This window comes from Triturus cristatus, chromosome 4_2 (assembly GCF_964204655.1).
Source record: "Triturus cristatus chromosome 4_2, aTriCri1.1, whole genome shotgun sequence".
Lineage (NCBI taxonomy): Eukaryota > Metazoa > Chordata > Amphibia > Caudata > Salamandridae > Triturus > Triturus cristatus.
The window spans coordinates 795739408-795762838 of NC_140586.1; the positions used below are offsets into that span (position 1 = coordinate 795739408).

Consider the following 23431-nt stretch of genomic DNA (forward strand, 5'->3'; position numbering starts at 1 on the left):
CACGGTAAAATCACATTTGTGACTATTAGGAGAGTTGTGTCCATGTGTAAAGTAACTGCTATATGCAAACTATGTGGCTGTAAAATGTGTTTTTCTCATGTCATCCTTCCTGTACTGTTAAAATCCAATACCTTTCCACTGTAGCAATTAATATGTGAATGCGACTCTATCAGCAACATGGCTCTAAATAACATGTTATTGGGCCACATTTATTTTCACCCATGCATTATATCCCTCTATTTACAGAGAGAGAAATAAAGGGGAGAGTGAGAGAGTGTGAATGCGTGTCACTTGCGTCCCCTCTCTCTCTCTCTTTTCCCCCACTGCTAGTGAAGGTAATTTGTAAGTGAGTGACAGAAAGAGACAGAGTGTTTTGAAAAAATACACACATTTTTAAGGCATAGTCCTTTTCAGTCATCCTCCTGCCCAAAATGATGGTGATGATAATTCCAGATTAGTTCCTAGGGAGGCTAGTTTTAGGGAGCCAGCCTCATATCCCATTTCCCCACAGAAGTGTTGGATTCCATGAAGATATTCTCTCCCCAGCTGACATCACAGGTGAACAGGTTAGCTGGTTGCTGTTTTGGTCTCTTGAGAACATTGAGGAAACCTCTCAGATGGCTTCCTGCTGAGTCAAAAAGAATAGTGATCCAGGGGATGATCTTATCACTCCTTGATTATGGTAATTCACTCTACCTAGGTTGTGATTGGAAATCTTCAAATTATTCAGAATCCTGCAGCCCAGACTCTAGTTCAGTTCAGTTCAAACAAAAGTTTATGTGGACCAATTGTTACTTAAAGACATAAAATCGCCATAAATACAATCTCACATAAAACATATCCTAATAAAATCTTGCATAAAATGTATACATATAAAATTCATTGATCATTCCACCTTTCTATTTTAAATACCATGTATCATATACATATCTATGAGGGAGATTTCGATTCTATTCACCTTTAAGGATTTATTTTAACTTTTTGGATGAACTTCCCAATGGCACATGCTATATCCAAATTATACATTTCAATTAAAAGGTCTACTGCTTGTGGCCAGTTTTTAATATCATACTTTTTAAATATTGAACATAGAAATATTTTCCTTATATCCAAGACCTTCCGGCAGTCCAATAAGATGTGCAACATGTTGCATGTGGTGCCCAGATTACAAGTTCACTTCCCTTTGGAATCAATCATAGCTCTTTTCACCCCATCGTTAGTATAACAGGGGTTAATACCTATTCTTAACCTTAATAGTTCTCTTCAATCCAACAACAGGGCTGTACATCTATATGTACGAAATGTTGCTAATTTTGCAAAGAATTAGCCATGAAGCCTTCATATTTTTTCTTCATGAGATATTGTGAATCAAGATCTCAAGAAATTTCTCTCCCTAATGCCAAAGTTCCCTCTTGTCTACTTTGATTTGTAAATTCTGTGGGCACAACTTGATCCTTATAACTCTAAAGCTTTGGTTATGATTTCCCTTGTCTCCCTTGCCCACCTCGGCTCACTCTGCAGTATCTCATTTCTACACTACTGTGATATTTTGTACTTTTCCCCACACTCCAGGCGCAGCCGAAATCTTAATAGTGCCATACATGCCGTTATTTCCCATGATATCACTCTACTTTTCGAGCCACTAACAGAAGCTAGAGCCTTTACTCTTAGTGCATCCAGGCGAGTATGCCAATTCAGATTTTTCTTAAACCACATCCCTAGGTACCTATAGTCTTTTACCTTTTCTAACTTCGTGGCACCCAAGACCCAACTAACCATATTAATTCTTTACTAGAGCTGAATACCTTTGTCTTTTCCATATTTACTACAAGTTTTTTAAGGCTGCTGTATTCATTAAACATATTCAACTTTCTTTCAGGCCTATCTCTGTTTGATCTATTATTACAAGATCGTCTGCATACAGTAAACATGCTTATGTTTTCCATTTAGTTTTGAGCTGGCACCCCTCGCAACGCCCAAAACTGTCGCTAAATCTGCTATGAATAAGGAGAAAAGTTGGGGGGCCAATATAAACCCCCGTCTTAGCCCATTTGTATTTTCTGCGATAGGATCTCCCCTATTTCCAGAAATACCTGAGCCCAATTACAGGTATGTTGCGCTTGAATTATCATCAACAGATCTTTAGGGATGTTGTATCTAATCAACGCCTCCCACAGTTTCTTACGGTCCACTAAATCAAATGCTGCGCGAAAGTCCAGGAAGCAGCAGAACAAACTGCCCCTCTGCTCCATAGAGTTCCGCGCAATGGACCAGAACACAAAACAGTGATCAACAGTAGAATGGTCCTCCTTAAAACCTCCCTGTTCTGGGGGCACAATCTAGTTTGTTTCTACCCAGTCCTTGAGTCTGTCTAAAAATATTTTAGCAAATACCTTTTCTCCTTCATCCAGTAGGTTAATTATTCCATAATTCTTCAGGGCCTTTATATCTCCTCGTTTGTGAATAGGTCTTTTAATTGCTCCTCTCTAAATTTCTGCTATATGATCAGAGCAAACCCTAGTAAGTACTCCTAAGTTGCAGTCAGCTAAGCAAGCATTAAAATCCCTTCACTGGCTGCTCATAAGATGCAGAGTTCATTTTAAGGCTTTTAGTCTTGCACATGGGACCTAGCACAGGATCGGCCTTAAAGTTCTTCATCAGTTTCTCACACCGTATCAACCCAATAGGGTTCTGATTAAATAACCTTGTACTTCTGGTTGTGCTCAGAATAATCAGAGCCACGTGGGAGACGCTCATGTTCTTATCGTGCCCTCAAGCTCTGCAAATCTCTGCCTCTTAATTTGAGAAGCAAAAACTACTTTTTGAACTTGAAAGCAGCTAAAAACGTATCTTTCTTCTTAATTTGTTTGTTTGTTTTTCTTTCTTCCCTGTACTTTTACCTAGTGCTGGAAGCCCGGTTTCGAGTAGCCATGCACTTTATAAGTATGGGCCAAGGTATGGTGAACGGTTAGCTCCAAGGGCATAAAAAAAAGTGATGGATACAATGCTTGATCTATTCTCAACTACTGTTGATCGCTTGGGCCCATACCAATCCATCATTTTCACTCACCATACGGCCTCAATTTGAACTAGCCATATGCAAATTAGCCTTGACCCTGCTCCAATGGGAACATTCAAACCGGAACTGTGAAGGGCTTTATGGGCAGTGTTTAGCATGTGAAGCAGTGGTGACAGCGTACTGTGTCTTGTGAATCCTCATAGTTGATCAAAATGTTGTATCTGTAAGTAAGTTCTACTGTCCCTTCTTATGTAAAGTTTCACTGTTATGTGAAACCTAGAAACTATGTGTATGTTGAGTGTGGGTGCATGTATAGTATGCTTGTAGTAAATGTCTGATTGTAGGACTATGTCTGTGTATTATGGAGCTTGTTGGGTCCATTTTAGTTGCTCATGGTTTATCACAGTGCACGATGGAGGAGGAGGGCAGCTTCTTTAGACAGCTGTAGTGTACTGTGTGCATTCATGTGGCTGGAAGGTGGAGATGCAGTCAATAAATTAGGGAGGATGGCAATAGGGGTACCTTCATAAATTCTATCAAGATTGTTTTAGAAAGGGTCAGCTGATTCGTTTTTCCTGAGCACTGTCATTTGGTTGATGGTAGGTGTTGGACCTGACATCCTTTGCATGCTTTTTCTCAACCTTTTGCTTTCAATCCTCCAGTTTTTACAGACTTTGTTATTGCTGGTCTTAGGATTCTCTGCACTTTACCACTGGTAAACAGTACCAAAGTGCTTGTGCATTCAATTTATTTGTACGTTCCTAATTAAGTGGTACAAGCTGTACCAAGGGCCTGTAAATTAAATGCTACTAGAGGGCATGCAGCACTCATTATGCCATCCACTGAAGCAGCCTTTACATATTTCTCAGGCCTGCTATTACAGTCTATGTGTGCGGTTGTAAACAGACATTTCAACCTGGCCAAATAAACCTTTTGCCAGGTCCAAACCTTCCTTTTTAATAAATATAAGTCACCCCTATGGTAGGTGCAGTTTATTTAAAACGTTGGGCATGTACTTTTAACTTTTACATACTAAAAGGCCTTCCTCCCCCTAGGGTGAAATTGGTTTACCTTATTACATTTAATATGTGAAAAATGTCAATTGTGAGCAGGTAGGAAAGTCAAGTTTGGTCTCTAAGGAATTGTAATTTAAAACCCACTTTAATGGTAAAGTTGGATTTTTAGTCACAAATCTACAAATGCCACTTTTAGAAATGTGTCCCAACCATTTGGTGCCTGCAGCCTGTATCCTGGGACACATAACTAGGTGTAGCTGGCTTTTGGTCTTTGCGTATTGCTCACAGACAGTGACAAAAAGTGAGAATATGTGTTGGCAGGATGGGCCATCTCTGTCAAGAGAAGGGGGAGGAGCTGTCACCTGCACAGCTGCACATAACAAATGTTCTGCCTCAGTACAATCACACATGGTTTCACACTAGTCTTTTCTGCCCCCAGGCATGCTGGGGCCAGGGCAGAGAGGCAGGAAATTTCAGACACCTCTTTATGAAAAGGGCTCTCGAAGCTTCTCCCACTTCAAGGTAGGCACCAGGTATAAGTAGTGGACACTCAGACCCAAGTCTTCAGTACACTTCTGGCCCTGTTGAATACTTAAAAGGACTTTAGTGCTGCTCTGCTGCATAAAAAGGACTGCTTAGCTACCCTGCTACTCTGCTGCCTGAGTGAGAAGAAATTGACCTGCACCTTTAATTCAGGACCTACAGAGTAAGGGATAGTTGGCTGGCCTTCTGATCAGAGCCTCAGGGACAGAAATGGCTCCAACCATCTTGATCCCTGCACCTGGACTATGCCTGCTGTAAGTCCGAACCCCTCAAATGGTGCACCTCCAGACCTGGACTCGTGAAAGCACGGTTTCAGATCTGGACTTGATGCAGTGTGTCCCAAACCTGCCACAGCCTCACATCCCCTCATCAGAACCGATATAGCCTCAACACAAGCTCACATCGCAGTTCCTCATTGGAACTGATGCAGCGTGACACAGCTTCGACACAAGTGTGCATCCCAAATTCTTATCAGAAACTACACAGCACAAAGCATTCTTTATGCAAACCCACATCGCAGCCCTCGCAGTTCATTGGAACTGCTGCTGTGTGATGCATTCTTGAATCGAACCTCGCATCGCTCCTCGGAACCGTCATCAGTGGGCCTAACTTAGTCCTTGTATCCGGCCTGTGCGCAATTGCGGTGGACCTAAACTTGTGATATTTACCCCTGTCCAGCACAACCAGATAATCACAGTTGGCACTTTGTGATTTTAAAGGACTAATTTTACCTAAACCTTTACAATTGCATATCTCTGGGTTCTACTAGTTAGATTGTTGATGTTCTGCTGTCAAATAATTTATTACATTTTACTCTATTTTTTAAATTGATGTGGGATTTTTCCTGTGTTGTGTTCTCACCCTATTACGGTTTGTTTGCTGCATAAATGCTTTACACAATGCCTCTATGTTAAGCCTGGCTGCTTTTGTACCAAGCTACCAGATGGTTAAGCACAGGTTAATTTATGGTTTGAGTGTGTTTCACCATGATGAGAATTGTGGTTGCTGCTTGAGTAGGGCTTCACCCCCATCAAACAGTAACCCAATTTCCTACAGTAGGGGTGAGGTGGAACTGCAGTTTCTGTTGTTCAAGTTAAGGAAGTTTCTGGGTCCAGCCTGTCCTTTTGTCTGTCCCTGATTACTGTTTCACAGGTACTGCTAAGCACAGAAACCTCACACTTCATTGTACCAATGTTGGAAATGCTTCAGTTTGGAGACAGCCACAATACTACCTAAGGTAAGAAGTATAACTGTATACATAGGCTGGGTCTGAAAAGCAGTCTGGCAAGTATACTTAAAAGAGAACAATCACAAACTTATTCTGCACTCCCAGTTCTAGACAATGTATATAAAGACGGGACTCAAACTACCCCACTTTGTTACAGTTACAAGTTCTTTGTAACAAATGAAGGGTGTGCTCCACAGAGTATTCAAAAGACTGTTGTGTGTCAAGAGCTGATGTCTACCTGACAGCCAGTTTCCTGGAGGTGATGGACTTTACTTATCTCTGGAAGAGCTGATGGTCGGCCTTGTGCCTTGAAGCCTATCTGCCTGCTGAGAGAGGGAAAGAGTCTACCTGCAACCACAAGAGGAGAGGTTGTCCAAGAGGAGAAGCCCAACATGTTCCTGGACTGAAGGAAACCTTGAGAATGCGGACTGATTGTATGAGGGAAGACAGGAGTCACACCCCTATGCTGGCCTGGCGGACGCCAGGCCAGCCCACTCCGCTCACGCTTACAGGGGGGTCGTAACAAGCTACCTTTCCGCGATCTCCCCCACTGCCTGGGGTAACATGGTTGCGTCCACTGTTCACTACACTCCAAACACCAGCAGTATATGTTGAAATGGACATGTCTGTGGTCAGCATACTGCAGTCTGGCCAGCACATCCACGCCACACCTGGCATTGTGTACATTCTCATTCATGGGTCACTTGCCTTCTTCGCACATGCCTGGTTCCCACCTCTCCCCCACATTCTGCTGTTGTGAAGCTGAGGTTGATGGCTCGTGTACATGGCTAGCCCAGGTTACCACAGTAAGTTGTGCTGTCGTGTCTGCTATGTGGCCATGTTGTTTGGCATGTTGTATGTGAGTTTGTAACATATGCATTCCCAGAGTTGTGAGTTGCATGATTGTGGAGTTGAGGTGTGTGGTGTGTTCATTTGGTACTTACCAACGAGCAATGCATTCCCATAGGACCCAGCCCCAAAGCACTGGTTGATGATGGACTGGGTAGTTGGCGACGACATTGGTGAAGAGTCCCAGGTGGTCCACTATTGCCTGTACATTGATGGAATGAGTGTGCTTCCTGTTGCGGTAATTGTGTGCGGTGGTGGCAGGGGGCACGAGGAGTACATGTGGGCAGCCGATTGCCCCTAACACGTGCGGGAAGCCAGCTATGGCATAGGAGCCTCGCTTGATCGCCAGCTGTTCCTGCGCAGTGTGTGGGAAGTAAAGGTACTGGGGTACCAAGCTGATGATGGCATCCAAGACAGGTGTGAGGAACTTGTATAGGGCTGGCTGTGAGACTCCTCCGACTCTTGCAGTTGTTGGTTGGAAGGTCCCAGAGGCCAAGAGGTGCAGCACAACCAGCAGGTTTGTCTGTGGAGGGATGTTGGTTGTCCGCTGTGTTGGTACGGTCAGTCTGTGGGCAATGATGGTCAGGATGCAGAGGATGGTGCGTTTTCTGAAGGTCCGCTGTCTTGCGCTTGTCTGCGCTGCCTGTGTGGTAGTCCGGGGGTGTTGAAGGGATCCGGGTGGAGGGCTGGTGGGCCTGGGTGTGGTGGGGGTGTGTGTTGTGGCCCTCTTGGCGCAGCTGCATGATCAGTAGCTCCATGGCATCTGTTGTTCTTCAGGTGTGGCTCTGGGCTGGGCTCCCTTTTTATGGAGCAGGTTGTCATCCGACTTAACACCAGGTCAGAACAGGTGTTAAATCCCGGCTGCTAATGCGCCTTATTGCCTATTTTGGGATCTTATCTCCGATCTAACTGGTCAATGAGAATATTGCGCATTAGTGTTATCATGGCTTTTTGCACGGGAACGCCTACTCTGCATCTCATTAGCGTTAGTTGCCGGGGTCATCTGTGGCAATGTTTTTTGTGGCTTCTTTCGCAAGAAAACTGGCAATATCGGCTGTTAGCACCAGCTTGTGAATGGGGCGATAAATCTATTTCCGCTTTGGCTGCAATAAAGTGCAGCTAACTCGGCGATAAGTCCTTGAGAATATGCCCCATTGAGTTGGCTAAGGGAAGATGGACAATGCACGTTGGAGCAAATACAAGCAGGTAACCACACAGACTGTATTGTGATGTGGTAATAGCAATAACTAGATTTGTGGGAAGGAGTGGGAGATCCTTATTCTCCGTATCAAATAGGAAGCTGTATGAGCAACAAGGCTTGGGCAGTTATTGGTTTATGACACCTATTTTCAGAGCCCATAGTTCTTCCACAAACAATATCTATGTTACCCATTCTATTTATATTTTCTAATTTACCCATGTGGTTGCAAGGTCGTGCTGTCCAACCTCCCCATCCCTTACAATTCCCTTTCGTCTAGCCTAGATCTTCCTAGAATATCAAGACTCTTGGCAGCATCGTTCTTGAGAATAACTCAACCCCATTATCCATTGGTAGCAATCTTGTAAATATCACATCTCCTTGTTGTTTTCGCCCCTGTAAACCTAATTTGTACACTGAGGCATTTCCACAACATGCTCCCATACTGTGATGTTAAGCTTTTCTGTTTTTTTACACTTTTGTTCGCAAAAGACACCTTGGCAAATAGTTAATACAACTTGAACTTACAGGCTTGCTGCTGTGGTGAAAGCGGTGGTAACATTGGAGTACACCAAAGAATAGAAGCAAGTAAAACGTGACAGTTTAAGAGATAGTTAATGAATAATACTTAAAAATGAAGTACCTGTTGTACTTTCTGGGTTGCCCACAGTGTCTTCACGGACCTACATGTTTTTAAAGACATTTATCAATTACATGCAAGATACACAGTGTAAATGATCCACTATCTTATGGAATAAGTTATGAAATAAGTTATTAGTAAGAAAATGCATTTTCACATTTCCAGCACTCCATATATTATGGAATAATTACATACTACTAAGTGAACATATAGATCCAGTGCCTAATGGCTATTGTATTCTTTGGTCATACAGAGTTGCAATACCTTATATTGTTAAAACAAATTGCAACCAATGCTTAGAATCATCATTTACAAAAGTGGGCGAAAGGACATAAAAGGACATCAGTTTAAAAATAATCTGTATTAAGCTGCAAACCTTGTTTAGTTTTTATTATTTCGTCATATGTAAGTGATTCTTTGGGCACATATGTCAACTTTAAAATGAGATTTTCCTTAGTATTGGCACTTGACAATGTTCCAAACAAGTCTTAATTCTCCCATTTTATCAGAAGTATGAATCATAGTTAGGGATAGACTTCCCTGAGCCTAAGTGAGAATATTGTTCGGCCGAACATCACAAAGTCTACGTTGCATGTAAGTTAAGGTCCACACTACGCTGTGCTCCTGGTGCTCCAGCTGAGACGTTCCTGCTTTTTCTTGTGGTACTTTTTCTACTTATTTTTACTTACTCCTCAAGGTGTTCAAAGAATGCCCCTCTCAATCATTCTTAAGTTGTCTGAGTTGTGTAACCTGAATTACTGGAGACTTTAGGATTTGTTGGTTGGATATGATTTTTCAACCGCAGAAAGCTTTTTCTGATTTACATCTACTCAATCGAAAAACAGTAGTAGCTTGCGCCTATAGATGCAGTTTTATGACAGTTTGGATTTCAAAAACACTTTTCCGGGTCCAGTTAGTTGCACGATTCCAGAGATAGAGTTTTATGAATTATTTTTACTCAGGCGACAATACACGTGAGTACGTTTTAGCACTACAAAATATACCAAGCACAAAGCCCTTACTACTTTTTCCCTTTTTTCTTCCACGGGGAAAAAAAAATCTTTCAGAGGCACAACCCCTTTTCCTGAGACCAATACCTTTTCTGACAAATGTTCCCTGGTCCTTGCAAAAATGGTAGTGAGTCGTGACCTCCTTTGCCAGAGTCTATGTGCCAAGATTTATAGGATGGAAAAGGGTTAGAGAATGGTGTGTGAACGCCCCAACATGTCTATTTTTGTGGGTGCTCACATATTTCATGAGCTTTTCTGTCCTGGAATGTCCTCTGCTGTCCCACAGGAGGATATATATTCAGATGAAATCTCTGTGTGAGTAAATCCTTTTACAATTACAAACTGGTGAATTACAAAAATAGTTTGCAGTTGTAAAAATGCTATTTGCCTATACATGGACACGTGCAAAAAGTTTTTAAATTGGGTTATATATGATCACCTGTCCATTACCTACTGCCCACTGTTCTTTATGTTCCTTTGAATGCATACTATGAAAATCTTTCTCACGATTACTGCTCAAGCTTTCTCAGCCCTCTTTTTCACATTATTTGCCAAATATGACAGGAACCATGACTATGATCACACACACCACCTAGGACTCTATTTTATCTGCCATGAGCTTTAGGTGATTAACAAGGAGGCATATTATTTATAAATTTATTTGTGGACTTTAACTTGCTTTCAAAGGAGTAAAAAGTCTTATGATGCAAACGTACAATGCTCATATGTCTTCATTGTAAATCTTTGGCAGTATGATATCAGTGGCAAATGCTTTCAGTAGATATCCAAATTTTAGTTCTTTCTGAAGGGAAGGTAGTTGGTGAATAAAAACATATGCTCTCCAGTAGGTTGTGTAAATGGGTATTACCAGTGATTGCAGAGAGCAGTGTCTGTTCCTAGTCGTAAGGACTTTTGAGCACCACTGGATGCCTAAACTCACAGAGTTAGTAGTTAGGACTGTATAAAGTACAATAATTTTGATGAGAATTGGGCCATGAACAAGACAGGGCCTACCTAGTGCAGCTCACAGAGTATATCTTCCACCATCTAACCCTCTTTGATGAGTATTCACCTCCCTAGATGCCCCTTCCAGATACCATTACTTAACTAAACAATTTCACCAGCTATATTTTGGGCGTACAATTAACCCTACATCCCTTTGGTCAACCTGCTTTGGTCATCCTTCGTAGTTGGTTTGAATGATGATGCATTCGATGAGTGGATATTTTCCAGATTAGTTAGGCTTCCATTATTCACTTTTTATGTAGTAAGGTTTATGAAACCTCATGTTATGTCTCATATGTTCAACATTTTGGTACTCAACTATCTAGTGAATAATTGTTGTTCTGACGATTTACTTCTGGGTTTCCCCCCTTTCAATGCAACTGCATCAATGCAATTAGTATTCACGTTTGAACGTTCTATTGACACTCAGGATTTTTTAAGACACTCAAATGTAGTCACCCCTAAACAGAGTGATGGAAATTTCTATAGCATACATTTTAACAACTATATACACTCTACATAAGAAACAAATACAGATTTTCATGAAGCCTTGAAAAGGTGCAAAAGAACAAAATAAGTATCAACTAAAATAAATGGTATACAAATGAGAATAAAGAATGAAAGAAGAGTTATGCCATGGTATACAAATGAGAATAAAGAATGAAAGAAGGAAAGAAGAGTTATGCCATTATTTACCTGACCACTAACATTTGTACTAACTATATATGTATGTTTGCACATAAATACGGCATTTGCTGCTCGCTGAAATATACATAAGCAACTATTTCCAACATCATACCTATTAAACCCCAAAGAAGGGAAAACAGTTAATCATACCTTGCCAACGACAATGTACTCAGCAACCTGGAAATACGTGGACTCTGGAAAAGAAAAATGATTTATTGTTAAGTAAATACAGTTAATGACAATTGGCATTTCATTCTCTTCAGGTATGAGACCTTTGCCAGGGCAGTCATCAAAGAGGAGTTGTATTGCAAGAGTTACCTCTCCTGGTACAGCAAAGTACCCCTTTGTAGATCAAACATGTGCACCACTTAAACTTGCTTTCTTTATATAACAGAACTGTGCTAACAACATGGCATTAATAGAGAGATTTTCAGATGGAAAGCCTTACTTTCGGATTCTGTAACATTCTTGATTTGGTTGGTCAATAACCTTGAGCAATATCTGGGCAGACGCTTGCTGAATTTCCCTAGATTGAGGTAAAAGGGTCCAAAAGGAATGTCAACAGATTGTTTCTGGCAACAAACTCTGTAATCCCAAAGGTTATAGAGATTCAGAAGAAGTAGAGCGTTGAAGATGAAAATATAATCTAGTGGTCAATGTTTAAAAGGAAAGGACTATCAAGATAGGGTAGTTCCTCACATTTTAAACTAGGCTGTGTTCCTAAGGAAAGTCTTTTTAGGCCATACTTATATAAAAACACACAATTTTTCATCTATTTCCCTGTATTTTTCTCACACTAGATAAAATGGAAGGTTGAGTCCAATTAATTGTAAACTTAGAGCAGGTGTGTTCTGGAATAGAATGTCAGTGAGAAAGTGTTGAACTAGACACTTTACTGCTTTGAAAAGAGTTTGAATATGGTCTGGTTGATGGTGTAGAGGCAGTCGGTTCGGAGTTCTATACTGAGGTGAAGACATTCTATAGAGAGCTCTGGTATCAAAGTTCATGACTCGTTCAAGTGGAGCAAGAAAAGGGAAGGGGAGACTATTGCAACAGCAAATTCTGATGCATGTTGATTTGTGTTTTATTTGTGTTAAAAGATGAATGTGTTTGTACCCTGCATATCTTCAATAACTGAAAACGTGCTGTGATAGCTGAGTTGGGAAAAACATGCTTCCATTTTCATGGATGGACAGAAAAGAATCCAAGGTTTCTGACAAAGGAGGCACACCTCAGACAGTAATTAAGAAAGTTGAATGCTGTAAAAGAGACGGTTGCTGGTAAAGGAGGAAAGCATCATATTTTTGTGTATAATATAATATTTTTGTGTTAGAGGCATTCAGCATAAGTAACCATAGTGCCATCCACTGTCCGGTCGCAAGGATGATTTTGGTAATAAACTGCATTCATGAATTTAGGTGGAACTTAAAAACAGGACAGTAAAAACATTTGGGTGTTATCTACAAAATATTTATAGGACAAACTGGATGAAGAGATACAAGTTAGAGCAGATTTGAAGAGTGAGCAGTGTATATCTTATATAATTCTCTGATCCCATTCAATATCATTGTGATACTTTTTGATTAAAGCTGCATTTTCGATCACTAGGATCATAAAAGCAATATACATTGTACAAAACACAAGAATAAATACGCACACTTACATATGCCCAAAAGACAAAATCAATTATTCTCCCAACAAAAACCCATACTAGGAACTAGGAACAAACATATCTTTTATTTCCGGAATCTTGTATGGCGCAAATTCGATCCGTAGGTATCTGAGCGCTTTACATGACATGGCAGAGGGACACATTTCTTTTTGTTAGGCACGGGGAGATTAAGGGGCAGATGTACAACCATGTTTTGCGGTTGCAAAGGGGTTTTAGACCCGTTTGTGGCCTCAAAAAACCATTTGCCCAATGTACTAAACCTATTTTGCGAGTCGCTAATTAATTAGCGACTCGCAAAATAGAGTTAGCGACTCTCTATTCGGAAGGCGCATGCCAGGGGCATCCCTTCCTAAAAGCGAGTCAAAAACATATGTATTTCCTTTTAGGAAAATGGACTGCATTTTTTTTTAAACTGCTTTATTTAAAAGCAGTCCCAGACATGGTGGTCTGCTGACTCCAGAAGGCCACCATCCATCAAAGTGCCAGCCATTCCCAAAGGGGTCGCAAATTGCGACAGCCTCATTAATATTCATGAGCCATGCAATTTGCGACCCCATTGGGAATCGCAAACAGTGTCTGAGACACTATTGTATATAGCATTTTAAGACTCGCAATTTGCGACTCGCAAAATGCTATGGTCGTACATCTGGCCCCCAGTGATTTGCAGAGAATCACAGGATGCTTGAGCGTCCCTTGCTGAGACTCGAACCCCATTCCTCAGCTTCGAGGTTGACCGTTCTAGCCATCAGGCTACATCCTCTTCCCCTTCTGCCCTTAAATCATTTCCATATGTAAACAATTTTAATAAAGTGCCAATGCAGGCGCAGTCAACATGCTACCATCAAGTGCAATTAACGTACAAATTAAAAATGTAAAGAATAAAAAGTGCCACTGTAAATGCAATTAACATACTACCATTTGGTTCAGATAAATACATACACAAAAGCATGTTACTGAATAAAAAACGGTGCAAATGTTTGACAAGTCATTTATATAAAGTGCAGGATACTAGCCCTATCTTTGCCATTTTGCACATTAAAAACAACCACATAATCTTAAATGAATATGGCAAAAATTTAGCACAATATAACTATTTAAAATTAATAAAATTATAATTAAAATATTTTAAAAGGGACCCGGTTACATGATGAATAAAATAATAACCACAGGGTTTTCAACTCAGGATTTTGGGTAGAAAGGAAAAGGAAAAACACACCTTTCCCATATAGAAGTACCACTTAAGCTGTTTACCTGAAGACACTTACAGTGCCAAATCCAAACAGACAATAAAAATTTGACAACACTATAACTCACTTTTTGTCTGTGCTAAGTATTTTGAATGCCTCCGGGTACCTACTAGTTCCCAGAGACCTAAATATCCATTTGTTTCTTTGGGTAGTATAAGCTGGAAAAAAGGAAAAATACATGAGTAGACATCTCCAAGGTACACGTGCACGCAGGACGTAAGTCATCTTTGGATGCTACCTCAGTCTACTTACTACAAAAAGCCTTTCTCTGTAGTAACTTATATCTAAACTGTATATAAAGTTTATGTGCCTTCATCGACACTATTTCATCTATGGTAGGCTGGTAGCATGAAAGAGGTTTAAAATCCAAATATTTCCTGGTTAGCTTGCTAGTATTTTCAGTGACCCGTTGAAAATGTCATTACTTCCCAATGAATGCTTTTTAGACTGGCTTTGCAGACTGAAATTAGATCATCAGGATTTAACCACTATATCTCCGGAAACAGTCAACCCAAAAGTTTTATCACAAATTTGAGCCATGGGATTTCGTAGCCTTCCCTGGCATCAATAACTCTCTCAGGCCCTCCCTACTGGATTCGAGGGCGGAGGAAGACCAGAGCCTGCGCCAATATGTCAAATTTCTGCACTCAACCTTTTGTCATAATTTCTTTTGTCACAGGTCAAGATGAACTGGGACCAATGGGGCACTCATTGGGAGACCCAATAAGGATCTTAGGAGCTTGTGTTCAGCTATTTCCAAAAGTTTGGTGTTCGCAAAGCCCCAGATTTCGTAACCGTAGAAAACAGCCCCTAATGCATTCATGTTCTATACCTCAACGCCGGAGCAACCCGCTTCGTGAAAGTCTTCTTTTGAGGTTTTACAATATTACCAACTTGATATGATAAGCATGCATGTGCTTTTTGTGTTAGGCGCTAATCTAATGCTTAAATGATCGAACCTAGACACTTGCGCAATCTAGCTGGTGCCAATGTGCTTCTGCAGTCCTACTCTTTTCTTTTGATATACTGGGCTAAAAACCATAAATTTAAGTTTTTGTACTGGTTAGCTCAACCCCCTGCTCCTCACAAAATGCATTAAAATAATTTAGCAGCTGCAGCAGTCCCATAGAGACATTGATAACAGAAGCGTATCATCCACAAAAAGTAAGGCAGGTAACCGATGACCCACCACCTTTGGTGAATCACACCAATCCCTGCCCAGATGGTCAACTACCCCATTTATGGACATGGAGAACTAGGGTTGGTGCTAGAATGCAACCTTGTCTGACACCGCAATCTATACTAAAGGGCTTAGTCAACTGGCCCTGTTCCCCCAACTCACTGTGGATCAATTATCCGTGGCCCCTATTTATAAATTGGATTAAGCCCAGCTGGCTTCCATAATGGCGGAATATCCATTCCCTGCAATATGGTATTGAAGAGTAAATACATGTAGGGGCCCCAAACTTCTGGGGAAGCCAGCTATATATTATTAGGTAACATGTACGGGCTGGGGGGCCTTAGAGGAATGACGTGATTTTATTTGGGCCACGGTTTTACTTATCTCAAAAATCAGACAGCTTTTATTGCCTTCCGCAGGAATACCTACAGAATCCTGGCTCTCTCTTCCCAACGCTTCTGTACATGAGCATATGTTTTCCCCCAAAAAAATTCCTGGGGTTGGCTAAAGAACTTCACCTCCCTTTTGGCACCAGTGGCACTATCTGCTACAATTTTCCAAAAGGATCTAGTATCCATTCATTGTCATTGCAACATACATATTAGAATAACTTACATTCCCACTCTCTCTTTACTTTGGCTAATTGCTCTTTATAGGTTACTCTCTATTTCACCAAGTCTACCCTACACTTAGATTTCATTGCCCTCAGCAAGTCCCCTTTGGCTTTCCTACACGCTTTATTGTACCAGGCCACCTCTTTATCCCTGGGGGTGACCAGCTCTTTTGCTCTGGGCTAAAAGGTCCTTAATCTTGTTGAAGGGAATTCCGTGATTTCTCTGCAAATCTGTTGACCTCTGCTCCAGGGGGAGGCAGTAAAATGTTTCTGTGTCTGTTTTAACCATTTTAAGGGCTCATTCTAAGGCCTCAGAATGCTTTGATACCCATTCCAGTTTACAAGTTTTCCTATTGTTTGACTGGAAGATCTCCCCATCTGTCCTATTAACCTTGTTTGAATTTCTCATAATCATTGCACCCTACAGACACTGTACACTCCTTAACATTCACCATTTAGCCCAAGACCACTCCCAAGCCACACATGCTATCAACTACACTTATGGCACACCTTTTTCCAGATACAAAGGGTTGTAACACAAGTGCATCAGCAACTAGTTTCTTAGTTTCCTCAAAAGCCTTTTGGGTTGATGATGACCACTCAGACTTGACACCTTTCTTAAGAAGGGATCTCAAAGGTTGAACAGCTATGGTATACCCAGGTATAAAACATGCATGATATTCACAAAGCCATAAGAATGACCGTAGGGTATCTTTGTCAAATGGAGAAGGAGCCTTTTGTATGGCCTCAGGGTTGCAATACTTAGGGGAAATCCCTTCTGAAGATATAGTGTGTCCTAAATAATCAACGATCAAGTGTTGTTCAGCAGTCTAAATCAGGATATCACCTTAAAACGCTTGAACGTTAGGCATCTTGCTAAATAGCACATCCATCATTTTCTGGAAAAGTCCGAAAGGTAAACGTAAATATTTATAGGCACCAAAAAATGTGACAAAGGTGGTAAGATGATAGATCCTGTTAATTTTTGAAGACTGAAATTTGGTGGCAAGCTGAATGTAGATCGATGAAATTTTGCCTTACCAATATTAGCAAACATTTCTTGGATGTGGGGCAAGGGATGACAGTCAACCACAATGTTCTTAATAGCGGTGGGTAGGTCAGAACACAAACACAAATCTCCTGATTGATTGCGGGCTAATACAATGAAAGACACCCATTCAGAAGTATCTTTTGGTGTCTTTATGCCCTAAGCACATGGAATGTCCACCCAAACCCTAAGGTCATTCCGTACACCTAAAGGTGCAGGTCTGACATTATGAAACAGAAGAACAGCCCCACTTTTGTGTTCAATGCTGTGAACAAATCACTTTACTACTTTTTCATTAAAAAGTTCAGGAAATTTAGTGATCATACTGTTTGACAAGTTCTTATCAAGACCAATGGCAAAAACAGGAAGCTCTCCCAACACAATGGGATTATGAGACCATGGTTTGAGATAGAGAACCAACTTTGCCAGGTACATACACCCAATGATGTCTCAACTTTTGACTGCTGGTTAAATCTTGGTTTCAGTTTATCTTCCTAAACACTCAAAAGAACTTGTGAAGCAGCCGAGCATGTCTATATCAAACTCTGCAAAGACATTAGGGTTAACGTCAGTGCACTGTAACTTAGTTCCTCTTCGCCAATGTTTAAGAAATGTGACGTCTGCAATCATTTTTATGGGTGCAACTGAATAAGCCATTACTTTGATAGTACTGCCTCCATTGGTAACGCCACAAATCGGACCCTTAATGTTCTTATTCATGTTTCTGACATATGTTTTAAGGCAGTATATGTGAGTGTTGGAGTATATGAATGACTATACGTGAGAGTAAGGTATTTGAAGAGTGGCTGTATAAATGAGTGTCTGATTGTATCAGTGATTGTATAACAAAGTAAGTATGTGTTAGTATCCGCATAAATAAGTGATGTGGTGTGTGTATAAATAACGGAGTTGGTGTGTATAACTATATACATGAGTAAATGGGTATGTGATTGATTCTTTGCATGACTGACTACGTGTGTGAGTAACTCTGAGGATGAGTGGCAGAGTGTGACTGTATGTATAGGTGTATGAGTGCATATTAAAGTACTGTATTGATGAGTAACTGCATGTATAAGTGACTAGATGTGTGTGTAGACCTAGGAAATAGTGGGTGGTATGTAGTATCTGGCATTGTTGTGTGCATGGTTTCAAAAATAGTAGTCTGTATTTTAGAGTGCGAGTATCAAAGTTTATATAAGGGCATCAGTATGTGCATCAGATTATCACGTGGACGATGTCATCAGTGATGTCATCAGTGATGTCATTTGAGATGTCATCAGTGATGTCATCAGTGATGTCACTGACCATGTCATGAGTGATGTAATATGTGACATCATCACCAGTGCATTGCGGGCGCGCGAGTTATAGTTAGCTCAACTAACTATGGGGCATATTAACAAGGGCTTTATCTCTGCTTTTTTGGCTTTAAAAGCCAAAGAAGCGGAGATAAAAATATCGCCCTTACAACAACAGGGTGCTAACATGCAAAATCGCATGTTAGCACCCTTTTTCACTATGCTTCTCTTTGCATCTCTAATGAGATGCAAAGTGGGCGTTCCAGAGCAAAATAATTGGAGAAATGTCGCTAAGCGACATTTCTCCTATTATCAGGCTTCACGCTAACCCTGTTAGATACCAAAAAAGCAGCGCTAACCACGGTTAACGCTGCTTTTTTACATCTGCTAATTTTCAGACTTAGCCATGTAATACAATGAGAGGTGGATTACATGGCTAAGTCCACCATGGGCTATCAACGAGGATATCCCTAGCCTTGTAGTTTTACCGCTGCATTACCAGCGATAACCTTCCAAAATGCCGCTATCGCAGGATTTTTTATCGCCTAGGCGGTTAGCGTTGTTAATAACGCGATGACCAGGCGATATTATCCAGCGATAGTGGGCGTTAAAACAATTAACGCTAAGCGCCCTTAGCGTTAATTTTCCCTGTTCCTTGTTAATATGCCCCTATAATGGGTGAATTTCTCTAGTTTTATGAGTCAAATGTCCAACTAACTATAACGTCCCTGAAACCTATGTTTTTTTAGTGAATTTCAACGTTTTTTTTAAATGCTAATTCCTAACTATAACGTCTGTAAAACCTAGGGTTTTTTCTGTAAATTTCTAAGGTTTTCTAAATGTTAATTGGATATTTTAATATTTATAAAACCTATATTTTTTCAATTTTTAAAAAAATATTTTGGAACTCTTCCTTTTTTCTAATTTTAAAAATTATGTAATGTTTTACATCTTCAAACAAAAAAGTAGTATACCAAGCTCCATCAGCACGCGAATCCTATCCGCGAAATTGCTAAACTTGTAAAGGATGCACATTTTGTATCCGACGGGTTCGTGGCACCGCGTCCCGCCTAACATCATATACGTATGAGGTCATGCGAGCTGCTAGTTTGGTATGCAACGGGTGCACGGTACCAAGCCGTGCATTACATCATATGCATATGGGGTCGCGCCGGCTGCACGTTCAGTAAGCGACAAGTGCACGCTGCCAGGCCCTGTGTTACGTCAGATGTGTGGTGTCGCGCTGGGTACGCTATTCCCTCATTTTTAGGTTTCGCACAGGCAGCGCATGCGCTGTCTCGGCGAGAGATGCTGTATACAGTATTGTGGGGGAAGCTCCGCCCACTTTCTGCCCATGCTTTTGATTTGCTCAAATCTGAAATGCTGCATTTTCAATGGTTGCCGGCGTATAAAGTCCCGCCTCCTTACTGCCATGACATTATTTTTATCCTTCCATGGCTCTCAGCCCCTTTACTTCAGCAACTCTTTTGTTCCCCTGCCTCTCCCTGTTCCCTCCCAAAGTCCGTGACTTCTCTGACCACCACCACCCCCCCACCCACTCCTGTTCCTGCCTTCTTCGGCACCCACATTTTTCTTTACAATGCAATAGGACTCGCATAAATACAAGTCCTATTGCATTTGTAAATGCTTTTTTCATATGATTGGCTGCCTGCATTCGCACTTTCTTTTGTCTGACCTGTCCAGACTCTCGCATGCGTGCACTGCTTTACATCGTGCGCATGCACGCCAAAAGTGTTACACTGTAGTGCAGTGGCTACCTCCGGCTCGGCACGCAGTGACTCGAACCACGCTCGGCTGGCTGGCTGGAGGATGCAGGCGTGCTTGCCTCACTTCTCTTCAAAGCGGGTGCCGATGCCATTTGAACGAGCCCCTGTATAACCAGCCGTCCTTTGACAGCAGACACTCGGCCCGACTGTGCAAACAGAGGTTTAATGTCTCTCGCATGGGCGGAGGCCACTGGTGACGGATAAAGAGATCTGAAATGGTGGCTGGAGGAGTTAGTTTGGGGACAGCAGGGCCAGGCTCTTGTGATAAGAGAGGTAAATAGGTCCAGTGAAAGGGGTCGCCTCTTCAAACAATTGTGTTAGCTGCCATCTCTTATTGGGTCTTCAGTGAAAGGACAAATCCCCACCTCTGAACAGAATAACAAAGTTAACAGCCCCCTTATATTTATTTATATACTATCTTATGTAGCATCGACTCCACCCAGCGGGGCTTCATAGCGCAGTACGACGCACTCTTAAACACGGGCGGTCAACCATTTATTGATTGCTGTAAACACGCTCCTAATGCAGTTGAAATCAGTTTTGCCTTTCTTTTAAGAAATATGTCCTAAACGCGGACAGTGTGCTAGTTTCTTTGTGTCTCAAAACTATATCTAAATAACTTTAAAGTGTATATGAGAGCAAGCGATAATCTAAAATATTTTAAACATTTATATATTTCTAACTGTAATAAACTTATATTATGGTAAATATATTTTCTCAAAATCGCATCAGGTGCGGTCTACTTGCGCGCTGGGTGTGTGATTGCTATGTGACCTTAAAAAAAAGCATTTGGTTAGTTCATAACATTTCCCATTGTAGCAGTTGGAGAACTCCACCCATTTTAGTCATTCTCTCCACAGCGTTTGATGAGACACACCTCTTCTGCTTAGAGAGCTTTTTTGAAAACATTTTGCTATGTACACACAACATACAACCATCATCTTCATCAATATTCATGGTCTGTAAAGTAGCCTTCCACCTGTGATAGCCATGCATCTAAAAGTTTTCCCCACAGCCAGAGGTAACATGGTTGCATACGCTGTCCACAGCACAATGTAAAGTGGTATGGCCCAGGGGCAGTATCATGCATAGATAATGAACACACGGACACAGATAGATAGTGGAAGTGGGTACGGGCACATGTGCTCGACTCCTTTTTATTACCAGGGTCACATATCCAGTGACATCTGTGCTGAATGCGTGAGAGGTGAGTGTAAACCAGCCCTCAGGGAATGGTTGCTGCTAGCATCAACTACAACAGTAATCATTGGATCACACACAGAGATTCCATAATAAAAGGGTCAATAGTTTGTGCTGCAGTAAGGTAGGGACAGTAGATGTGAAATAATACACAAAAGATTCTATCGTAAAAGAACCATAACTTGTGGTATACTGAGATACAGGCAGTAGATCTGAAATAATACATAAAAAGATTGTATTATAAAGGGTCCATTAGTTCTAGTGCACTCAGTTTGCCACATCAAAAGCATTCAGCATGTGCACAGCCAGCGATGATCCGTGCTGCGGGCAGGCCATACTAGGAGCAATGTCTGTTGCCTACAGAACAGCATCATCTGCAATAGCAACTCAATCTGAATTGTGAACACTGCTGTCTACAGTGTAGGCCAGAAAGAGCGGTCAGCAAGGGCCCACAGCCATGTGGCATTGACTTGAGCTGTCTTGTTTGCAGTAAGCGAAGCAACAAAAAGCGTATGCGAAGCCTGCGATGATGTATATGCATAGTGCAGACAGAGCGCACTGCAGCAATGTCTTTTGCCTACAGGACTGCGTCATCTACAATTGCGACTTGATCTGAATTGTGAACACTGCTGACTGCACTGTAGGCCAGAGGCAGTGGTCATTAACGCCTCACAGCCACGTGCTCTTGGATTCGTAAGCACGGAGTTGGTTGCACCTGATCGGAAGGGGTACACAGAAATCATTACAGACTTTAACTTCTGACATCCTCAATCATAGAATCAAGACCCCGTTTCACTGTTGGGACCTTCTGTACCGTGGTGTAGTCCAGCGACTACAGTCAACCAAGCCCAATAATCATGTGCAGCAGTTAGCTACAGAAGCACAGAGTGTGATGCACCTCAATGGATGGAGTTCTGTGAAAACCAAGCAGCAGGTAATATCGGACATCGTCCATTGTGGGATCAAGACACCGTTGCACTGTTGGGACCTAGAGTTGGTTGCACCTGGTCGAAGGGAGTACCTTCATCTCCACTCTCAGATGCAGTTCTAACATCGTCCATTGTGGGATCAAGACACCGTTCCACTGTTGGGACGTGGAGTTGGTTGCACCTGGTCGAAGGCAATACCTTCATCTCCACTCTCAGATGCAGTTTTAACATCGTCCATTGTGGGATCAAGACACCGTTTCACTGTTGGTACCTGTTGGACTACTGTGTTAGTAGTATACAGAGCACTCCACGGTGCTGGGCCTGAGGCTGGGCGCTGTGTGTCTGTGTCGCAGTAGCCAGCGTTGATCTCAGAAGCCTTCCCAGCTCGCAGACCTCGGCCCAGGAGCTTCCGCTGGCACTTGGTGGGCCCTCTTTCACATATGACGGTGTCGAAAGGTGAACTGTGGGACATATGTGCGTCGCAGTGGCCATGACGGTTTCTGGGTACCAGCAGGCTGAGAGCATCATTCACACACTCACCTTCGCTCACGGCGTCAGCCTTGTGGCGGTGTAAGCTGCGCAGACCTGGCAGACACGTTCGCCAATCCGGAAGAGAACCACACCCAGAGAAACATGCCTTTTATTCATACCCCTACGCTAGCCTTGCATACGCTGAGCCAGCCCACTACGCTAAAGATTTGGGGGGAGGGCACGTACACTCTATGTTTTCGTAATCTTCCCTACTGACTGTACTATCATGGTTGCGTCCACTGTCCACTTCACTCAATTGACCATCAGTTTATGTTAACATGTACATGTCTGTGCTCTGCATACTCAAGTCTCTCCGGCACATCCCCTCAACACTTTGCATTGTATACTTTTATAAACGAGAATCACTTGCCACCTTCTCACATACTTTGCTCCCATCTCTCCCCGCATTCTGTATTGTGTGGCAGAGGTGCCATGTCATGTTTGGTTTGTGTACATGGCTAGCCTTGGTTCCCACAGTACGTAGTGTCGTTGTGTCTGCTAGGTGTACATGTTCTATGTGATGATAATAGGTAGCGCATTTATTCACGAGCAGTGGTTTCTCCCATTTACATATCGCTGTCTTAAAGAGGATACAGAAGTTTTTCTCACAGGTGAAAAGTGCGACCACAATGGCAGTCATTCATTACTATGCAAGAATGTCCAACTGCATGACGCTTCTAAGCTTACAGCCCCCAATCTTGCGTGCTTTCTTAAAAGCACGCCAACTCCCACAA

At 41.9% G+C, this 23431-nt stretch overlaps 1 protein-coding gene across 1 annotated transcript in view; it reads right to left on the reverse strand.

Annotated features, from left to right (window-relative positions):
* The window catches only part of LOC146835060 (vitamin D3 hydroxylase-associated protein-like), an 824670-nt gene that overhangs the window by 35112 nt on the left and 766127 nt on the right, over positions 1-23431 (reverse strand). The window contains exons 11-12 of the mRNA XM_085599957.1: positions 11346-11389; positions 8497-8536 (exon numbers count right to left, since the gene is read on the reverse strand). Coding sequence (XP_085456083.1) covers positions 8497-8536; positions 11346-11389 — 84 coding nt within the window. The remainder of the gene's footprint in view (positions 1-8496; positions 8537-11345; positions 11390-23431) is intronic.